General features: G+C 40.7%; 1 protein-coding gene across 1 annotated transcript; it reads left to right on the top strand.

Moving 5' to 3' along the window:
• Positions 1-402: 402 nt before the first annotated feature.
• LOC144026922 (histamine H3 receptor) lies at positions 403-8,365 on the top strand. Its single transcript, XM_077534059.1, has 4 exons — positions 403-903; positions 1,217-1,383; positions 5,974-6,345; positions 6,433-8,365. The coding sequence occupies exons 1-4, from the start codon at positions 672-674 to the stop codon at positions 6,916-6,918; spliced, it is 1,257 nt and encodes a 418-aa protein (XP_077390185.1). The 5' UTR covers positions 403-671; the 3' UTR covers positions 6,919-8,365.
• The last annotated feature ends 803 nt before the right edge of the window (positions 8,366-9,168 follow it).

Genomic DNA, 9,168 nt, shown 5'->3' on the forward strand with positions numbered 1-9,168 from the left:
GTTTAAAATGATAATGATAAAAATAAAAATAAAAATAAAAATAAAAAATAAAAATAAAAATAAAAATACAAATAAAAATAAAAATAAAAATAAAAATAAAAATAAAAATAATAATTAAAAAAACACTTAATTAAAGCTGTTTAAAAGCACTTTTGTACCTAAAAAGAGTGCAGAGCACATACAAATGAACCTGCTTTGCAGATGAAACTGAATCTATCGTGGGTGCCTCCAATTGCAAAAATCATGAACATTTTTTCATTATCCAAATATTTATGTATACATTTTTCACCTGCTGCTTTGATGGCGTGTTTGTGTGACCTTGTACTGAATGCTTTTATTGTGGAGCTTTAAGCGGAAGTCGAGCGTGGTTAACACCGCTGCGTGGTGACAAAGAAAAAAAAAGACGGTGCGCTCACACCTCCAATGCGCACAAGGAATAAAGGCGCGCGCAAGAGGAGAATCTTCCCGCGCTCCAGCAGCGAGGTGACCACAAGACGCCCCCCGCCCCACTTCTTCCAAAAACTCCTCCAAAGTCCTCAAACCAACAATGGCCCGTTCCTCCACCCGCGCGTCTCCGTCATCTCATTTGGACATCTCATTGAAGCGCGCGGTTGAACTTGGCAGGTGCGACGAAGGTGGGGTGACCATGCTGCGGGAGCCCCTCTAAAACCATGGACGTGTTGGAGTCCAACTCCAGCGGCAACTTGACCCGGGCGGCGTCCGGCGGCGGCGACGCGCTGCCGGCCTACCTGGTGCTGCTTCTGTCGGCGGCGATGGTGACGCTGGTGGCGACGGTGGTGGCGGGCAACGCGCTGGTCATCCTGGCGTTCGCCGTGGACAAAACGCTGAGAACTCAGAGCAACTACTTCTTCCTCAACCTGGCTATATCGGATTTTCTCGTGGGTGAGTTGCCTCTTTGTGTCGAGCCTTCTTTTCGCACTCCTCCCTCAAGTCTTTTGTTCCCCCTGCAATTATCTCCCAATCACTCAGTATGGAGTGGATTATTTCTCTTACAATCATCTAAAAATAGATCAAATTGTATGATTTTTTTTGGAGGGGTTTCTTCCCCATTACCCTCTTTGTGCTGCAGCACAGGGTGAATTAACCCATCACCCCCTTACCTCCTCAATCAAACCACTGCAGGGAGTCTGATTGCATTCCCCCCCTCGCGTGAGCAAACTGGCACGACATGATATGCATGATGGTGTGCCCCCAGGTGCCTTCTGCATCCCGGTGTACATCCCGTACAACCTGACGGGCAGGTGGATGCTGGGCAAGGCTCTGTGCAAGGTGTGGCTGGTCTTGGACTACCTGGTCTGCACCGCCTCCGTCTTCAACATCGTGCTCATCAGCTATGACCGATTCCTGTCTGTTACTAAAGCTGTGAGTATACCACAAAAAAAAAAAAAAATATATATATATATATGTTTATTATTTTGATGGTGAAGCTCAGTTTTGAAATTTTGGAGGTGAGGTGCAATGCGTCACACCGAAAAATGTTTGATTGTCTCCGAACAAGTTGGCAAAGGCTGGGGGGGAAAAAAAAAAAAAAAAAAAAGTGTGTGAATGGTCTTTTGTCTATATGTGCCATGTGATTGGTCGGCGACCAATCCAGGGTGTACGCTTCTCTCATGCGCTGTCACTAGAGGTTCCAGTATCACTGCACCTGCTGCATGGGAAAAAAAAAAAGTGCTGTTGATGCTGAGGCTCAATTTTGGAGGTGGACTGCATGCGTCACTCTGAGAAGCTGTTTTTTTTTTTTTTATGGTTTCAATGTTTCCATTTAAAAATGACAGGAATGAATGGAGCAGCACATTGGACTAAATGGAGAGCATTTCTGCCTCGTGGTTCTGGGTTCAGACCTTGGTTTTGTCCAATCCAGTAACATTTTCAGCATTTCAAGCATTTAGATTCCAAATGAATTGAGTCCATAAGTGTGAATGTGAGTAAGTGTTTTTCCAAGTTTATTTAAGGTCTGCTGGATCGGCTCCTGTTCACTCGCAAGTCTAATGAGAAAAACGCGCAGTAGAAAATGGATGGCTTGATGTTCATTGCTTGTTTGTTGATATAACGCGTCACCAACTTGGTACCCGTGGGTACCAGTTAGCCCCAAGGGATGCATGAGTAGCCTGAATAGCTCATCACTGAAGGGACATTGTCATTTTCTAGGAATGTTGGTAGAAGTGATCGTTTGAAAATGTAAAACAATGGAAGAGAGTTCTAGTAATCCAATAACAACAGCTGCTGATTATTGTCGATTATTCCATCGATTACTTGGGTAAACGCTCCACCAGGAAGAAATTTTCGTCAACCAGTTTTTGTTGCTTCAGTTGAGTTAGCTGATTCTGTCAAAAACACCAACTGGCTGTCTGGGTCAATTTGACCCGTCATACCAAATGCCTGACTCGAAAAAATAAAACAAAACAAAATTGCAGTATGAACTTCATTATTCACCATTTTATGAATAATTATAGTTGTTTATTGAGTCACTAAATATACTACTGTACCTAAAAAAAAAATGTAGTGGTTCAATTTGACCCATTACATAACAGGAGGGTTAAACTAATTAATCGCACAAATTTGTGTTTTTGCATTTTCCAAAGTAAAATCTTGGAATAAAATGAAATCATTTAATAGAGAGAAGACTATCATTCAAAGACTGTTCTAATTGGCTAATAGTCTATTAGAACTTTGAATCTAAATAAAAAAAAATTTAATCTAGCAAAAATTATATTACGAATAGTTTTCTTTGATCCTTGGAAATTTTCATCGCCTGTTAAATACAACACTTGAAACTGACTCCAGCCAGCGTCAAGCACATAAAACTGAAAGTAAAACATTTTTTACAGCCAGTATTTTTCCATATTCATGCCAGTGACTCGTTTAAGTTTGACTGCATGCATGAGCACAGGATATAGGTCGTCACAGAGAAGAAAATAAAACTGTATTAACTGGGTTAGTTTTTTATTTTGACGCAGTTGTCGTAAAGCTCCGCCTCTTTTGTACTTTGTGAAGTGTGAAAGGCTTCTTATATGGTCGGGAAGTCGGTGTGAGTAATCAAAATCAAAACTAAACTTTATTCATCAGTTTTGGTGAGATGTTGCCTAATGGTTAAGTCAAGACAAGTCAAGTCATCTTGATTTAAGTCCATTGCTGCTGTGAGTGAGGACTTTGGACGACAGTGCAGTGTGACAATTAGGGCCCGGCCGATGTACCAGCCGATTAGTCAACTTCACAGTCGTCTGCCGACGATCTCGCGCACTCGAATTGCATTGCACAAACATGCAAACTCAGCCATGTGTATGAATGAGCACAGTTCCATTGATCTTCCTCTCGGAGGTCAGCACGACGGGGAGCATCACTTCATCGAGCTCGGCCGCAGCATGGTGTAGAAAACAAATATTTTGAGAAAAAAAAAGAAAAAAAACAAGCCTCAGGGTGGGAATTACATGAAAGCTAACTTTTAATAAATGTCCTGAGGAGAGCTTCAAAGAGAATTTTTCAAACAACAATTACTGGCCATTTCATGTTCATTTTTAGCACAGCTCCCTCCTATTGGCCAACATTAGTCATTCCTTATGCATTTGAACACCCACGAATGTCGAGCGTATGTGCACTTGAAAGGCACAAGACCGTCTGTTATGTAACCTTGAGTTTATTTGGAAAAATGTTGACAGCCGGAGAATATCAAGCAGCATTTTTTTTGTGTCGATTTATGAATGCGTTTGGAATATTTTAGGTGGGTTTCAATATTCAGTTCAGGCACAAGCTGCTGCCTTTGACAGCGAGTTGGCCTACATTTTCGTTATTTTTAGTCGCCTTTTTTTTAAAGTGGTGCTTGATTTGTCCGAATGAAAAATGAACCCGTTCACTTGTCAGAGTGGCATCACCGTCAAAATATATACTGCATTTTTGTCATTTAAAATTAATATTTACATATAAATGACTTGTACTGTGACTTTAATTGTTGCTAAGTGAAGAGACCACTAAAATTTTATTAACTGAGTGTACAAAATGTCTTAAAAAACCCTATTTTTTCAAATAACAAATATTCACACAAAAACACTGAAGAAAATCATACACACAAGTAATGTAGAAATACTCAAAGGTATATACAGTATACACTTAAAAACGTTCTTCTTCTACTTCGATGTTCAACGAGTGTACTCCCACACTGCCCCTTAGAGGCCAAGGTGCACACAACACTTTAAAATTCAATTATTTTATTTCAGTTTTATTTTCTGATTGTTAGTTATATTTAAAGTTGAGGTTGAATACTTGAGTAACTACAATGTTTTAAAATCAGTGAATAATCATGTATATCAAAAATAATTGTGATTATTATTTTTTGCGATAGTCACCCAGCCCTACATTTTTCCCCATCGTCACAAGGCAGAATAAGAGCATCATGAGTGGCTTTTTGTTTACGCCATCACTCTGTCAGCGCGGCAGCACTCGGGGCTCATTTAAACGCGCCGCTCCGGGTAGGCTATGTTTGTCTGCTCGGCGAGGGCACTGGCAGTTGTGGCGGATTGAAATATAAGTCATCGCTAGCGGTGGAAAGTACTTTTTTTTTTTAGGTACAGTGGTACCATGGCTTGGTCAATTATTTTAATTTTTTTACTTTGTGACCAGAACCAATGTTTTACTAAGCAGCAAGTACACAATGAAAACACTTGCAAGGAATATGGAACAGACGTGGAAAATGGCCAACCGGCTGTTGATGTCACACACTAGGCCACGCCCCATTTAGAGGTGCACTTATTCCAAATAATCACATAGCTTTGATTTAGGAAAGTCTGCTTAGCTTAATGCTAATAAACTACACTGAACGCTAGTCCTGCAACGGGTCACAAAAGTCACAGTCTGGATCGGATCACGGATATGAGCCACGGATTGGGGGAAAAAAAAAGAAGATAAATACAGTAGTACTTTGTCTTCATTTGTTTTGTATAATGCTTTTCCCCATTAAAAACAAAAATCAAAATGTCTAATGTAGCCATTTAGGATTTCGTGTCTTAATTTATTTTGCAAAAAACGTTTTTTCCCATTACATTAAATAAAAAATAAATTCAAAATGTCTAATATAGCCGTTTAGATTTAGAAACACATCTTTACAATATGAGGCAGAAACATTCTCATTTTATACATGGTTCATGTACAAGGTACTTGTGTTCCTCCAATCTAAACTATGCTATGATTGACATTTTGAGTTGAGTGTTTTTGTTTTTTAATGGGCAAAAGTGTTTTTATAAAGATAAATGAACTCAAAGTTGTTGTTTGTTTTTTTTAATAATGAAAAGACCTCAAAGTGTAATTTTAAGGCACATCCCTTCCTTTAAACAAGGAGAGTGAATTACAAAGTAGCCTTGGTCCAGAATATTGAAAAAGAATTTCAAGTAAGCCAGTTACCAGTCGTCAAACTCATTTGCAGCTACCAGCCAAGTACCCTTAGGTAATGCTAACAGCTAGCTGCATGCTAGCCAGTAGCCACTTTTGTCGGGGAGACTTCTGCTGTATTGATGACGGCGTAAATGATTAGCGGTCTCTTAGTGTCCTAAATTAGCGATTGAATGTGAGTTTGGGATAGCGTTGTGTTGATCTGATCGCAACTTAATGTCTATTAAAATTACAGACGTCTAAAAGAGAATTAAGCTAGCTATATTATGCCAAGATGTGGGCCACAATCAATGTAAACAAACTTTATTTTGAAGTTAGCCTGAGCGTAAGCGGTGTGTTACGTTTTAGCTTCCTTGACATGCCTGAATGGTGTCATTCATTGTCGTCGTCCCCACCAACCAACCAATCCGCTGATTGTAAGCGATACGAACCGACCACGGATCAACGCTGATCCGTTGCACCACCATAGACAGGCTATAGAATCATGTCACGTCATAGTATTATAACCAAAAACTGAGTTGTGTCATGTGTTTGTGTCGCCGAAAGTCAGCCCGCGCCCGTTTTCCATTTCAGGTGAGATACCGAGCGCAGCGCAACATGACGCACCAGGCTGTTCTCAAGATGGTGGCGGTGTGGGCACTGGCCTTCCTCCTCTACGGCCCCGCCATCATCTTCTGGGAGGCGTGGGTGGGCAAGAGCGTGGTGCCGGCGCACGAGTGCTACGCCGAGTTCTACTTCACCTGGTACTTCCTGCTGTCCGCCTCCACCTTCGAGTTTTTCACCCCCTTCCTGTCGGTGGCCTACTTCAACCTCAGCATCTACCAAAACATCCACCGGCGCAACAAGAACTTGGGCGCCGGCCTCGAGGAGCCGCCGGCAGCCCGGGCGGTGAAGAAGCAGCGGGACGGCGCGGCGTGGTCCGTGTTCTTCGTCAAGACGCGCAAGGTTACTCGCGACACTTCGCGTTCCTCATTTTTCATTTTGCTGTTTGAATGTGCTCAAAAACAACTTATCATTATTATTATTATGAAGGTGTCGTGCAGCGAGCCCACCGCCATCTTGGCCGTCATCGAAGACGACAACGGACTCTTGCCGTCGTCCAGCGTCAACCTCAACGCCAGTCAGATCCTGGCGCAGCGGGAGAATTTCTCGCCGGCAGGGAGTAACTCGCAGCCGCTCCAGCCCTCGCCGGCGGTGTCGGCGCCGGGTCGCAGGGCGCAGGGATCCCGCCTTTCCCGAGACATCAAGGTGGCCAAGTCGCTGGCCATCATCGTGTGCATTTTCGGCATCTGCTGGGCGCCGTACACGCTGATGATGATCATCCGCGCCGCCTGCAGAGGCACGTGCATGTCCACCTTCTGGTACGACATCACCTTCTGGCTCCTGTGGCTCAACTCGGCCATCAACCCGTTCCTGTACCCGCTGTGCCACAGCAGCTTCCGAAGGGCTTTCACCAAGATCCTGTGTCCCAAGAGACAGTCGGTTCAGCCTCGCGTGGTGGAGGCGCAGTCGTGTTAAGAGTAAAACTCTTGAGCCAATGTAAAAAACTGCCAAACTGTGAAAAAAAGAAAACAAAAAGAAAAACACCTTGTTCTTCCATCCCAAAAGTCCAAAATGAGAGAAGAAAAAAAGAGCGAAAAAGAGTCTGTAAGGATGTTCAAAGCACATAAAGATAAGAGCGAAGACCTCCGCCAAGGCCGGACAATCTAAAATAAAAAAAAATAAATGAAAGAATAATTAAAAAAAAAAAAAAAAAGTGTGGCTGCGCTCTTAAAACTGGCAGCAAGGCAAAAAAAAAAAAGAAAATGTAAAGGGGTATTTTGACAAAAACATGTCACATAACAGTTGTTAAGATACTTTGGAAACAGTTTCAATTGTGGAAAAAAATTATATTATTATTATTAGCATTATATGTCTCATTTAAGAAGTCGAAATGTTACGGAGCCCCTAAGGTGACATGGAAGAAAAAAAAAACCTCACAATCTTTGCGAGGGAACGCAAAGTTTTTTGCGAGGGAACGCAAACTTGTTTTTTTTCTACCATGTCACCTTAGGGGCTCCGCAAAATGTGGTGGGTAAAAATAAAAAAATAAAAAAACACTTTGATCCTTTACCTTTTTTCTTTGTTCATAAAGTTTTAGAAAAATCAACACAATATAACCACGTCGGCGGAGGTAACAGCTTGGGACTCTTATGGCACCTTAACAAAAAATAAATAAATAAAAAAAAAGTAAAAGAAGCACCATAAAAAAAATGAAAATGAAAAGCACAGATTCTCTGTGGGATGTACATGTCCACGCGTAAACGCATGCCAACGTTCACAGACAATCTCTCTGCAGCGACGCGCCAGCCGTTGTGTGTATGCATGTGTCCTTTTTGTGTGCTGATGACGACAATAACTCATCCCAAGATGTTTTATGATACCTTTTAATATCGGCCCCTTCAACAAAATGTCCTTTCACAAGCAACGGGGGCCGTTAGGAGAACGCGAGGTCTTTACATTTTGAAAAGATAGCAAATTCCATCCTGTCATCGCGCAGCAATATGGTGACAAATGGGGAGTCTTTAACATTGAGAACACCTGCGAGGAAGTCAAGAGCTCAATACTGAATGTCATTTTGTTTTTATATCATCTGTTGTGAAAAGTTGGCTTAATAGGTGAAACCTGCCAACACTAAAAATCTGCACTTGACTCTCCTAAATGTACAGAACAATAAGCGGTTTTGTACAAAAATATCTGTGGCAACTCTGTGTTAAATAGTTGTGTGTTCTTTCAATGCAGTATTTACTACTATTCAAAGACTGATTTGTACTCTCACCCACCCCCCCTCCACTCCCCGCAAAAAAAGGAGAAAAAAAAAAGAAAAAAAAAGGACTTGACAACCTTGGAACTTGGCGATGAATGTGTGTTGGTGTGAGTAGCCAAAGGAAAAAATAAGATAAAATAAATGACTATAAGAATAGAAGCTTTCAATGAGTACATTTTCTTGTGAACACGTCTTTATTTATATTAACTAGAGAGCTCGCATGAGTTAGCTTAGATTAGCATTGAGCTAAAGTCCATATTTCCTTTTGAATCCGCCCACAAAATAAATGTTTTGAGAGAAAAAAAAATTAAAAGAGTATATTTGGTGTTAAGACATGACAGCTAACTATATGTAATTTATATTCCATTCAGAATGCTAGCTAGCTTAGCTTAACGTTTTAGCTAAACTCCTAGTCTCTTATTGAATTGCCCCAAATATGTGTCGAAAAATTTTGAAAATGGTAGACACAAAAGCTTTGAAAGAATACATTTTTGGGTTCCCATGATTATTTATGTTCATAAAAGTGTTTACAAAAAAACGTGACATTCAGCAGGCTCGTTAGCTTAGCTCAGCAGTGACCTAAAGTCCCAATTTATCTATGCTAGCTCATTTTAGCATTGAGGTAAATTCAGAATATCATGAAACATTTGTTAATAATGAAGAACAAAACACAAAGGAAAGTTAGCTAGCAAAAACATTTCTGTTTATTTTGGATGCATTTGGAAATTCAGTATGTTCATACTTCCGAGCTGTGAAGATAAGTGTACATGATGAGATATAAAACAGGAAGCACCTTTATCAGAAAAAAAAGAAAAAAAAGAATTAAAGGCAGCAGCAAAAGAAGTTGGTAATTGCAAAAAAAAAAAAAAAAAAAAAAAAAAAGGGAGGAAAAAGCATCCATTTTTCACTGAATCCAAAAAAGTTGTTAAAAAAAAGAAAAAGAAAAACTGCAGTGTTGTTTT

Source organism: Festucalex cinctus, chromosome 10 (assembly GCF_051991245.1).
Source record: "Festucalex cinctus isolate MCC-2025b chromosome 10, RoL_Fcin_1.0, whole genome shotgun sequence".
Classification (NCBI taxonomy): domain Eukaryota; kingdom Metazoa; phylum Chordata; class Actinopteri; order Syngnathiformes; family Syngnathidae; genus Festucalex; species Festucalex cinctus.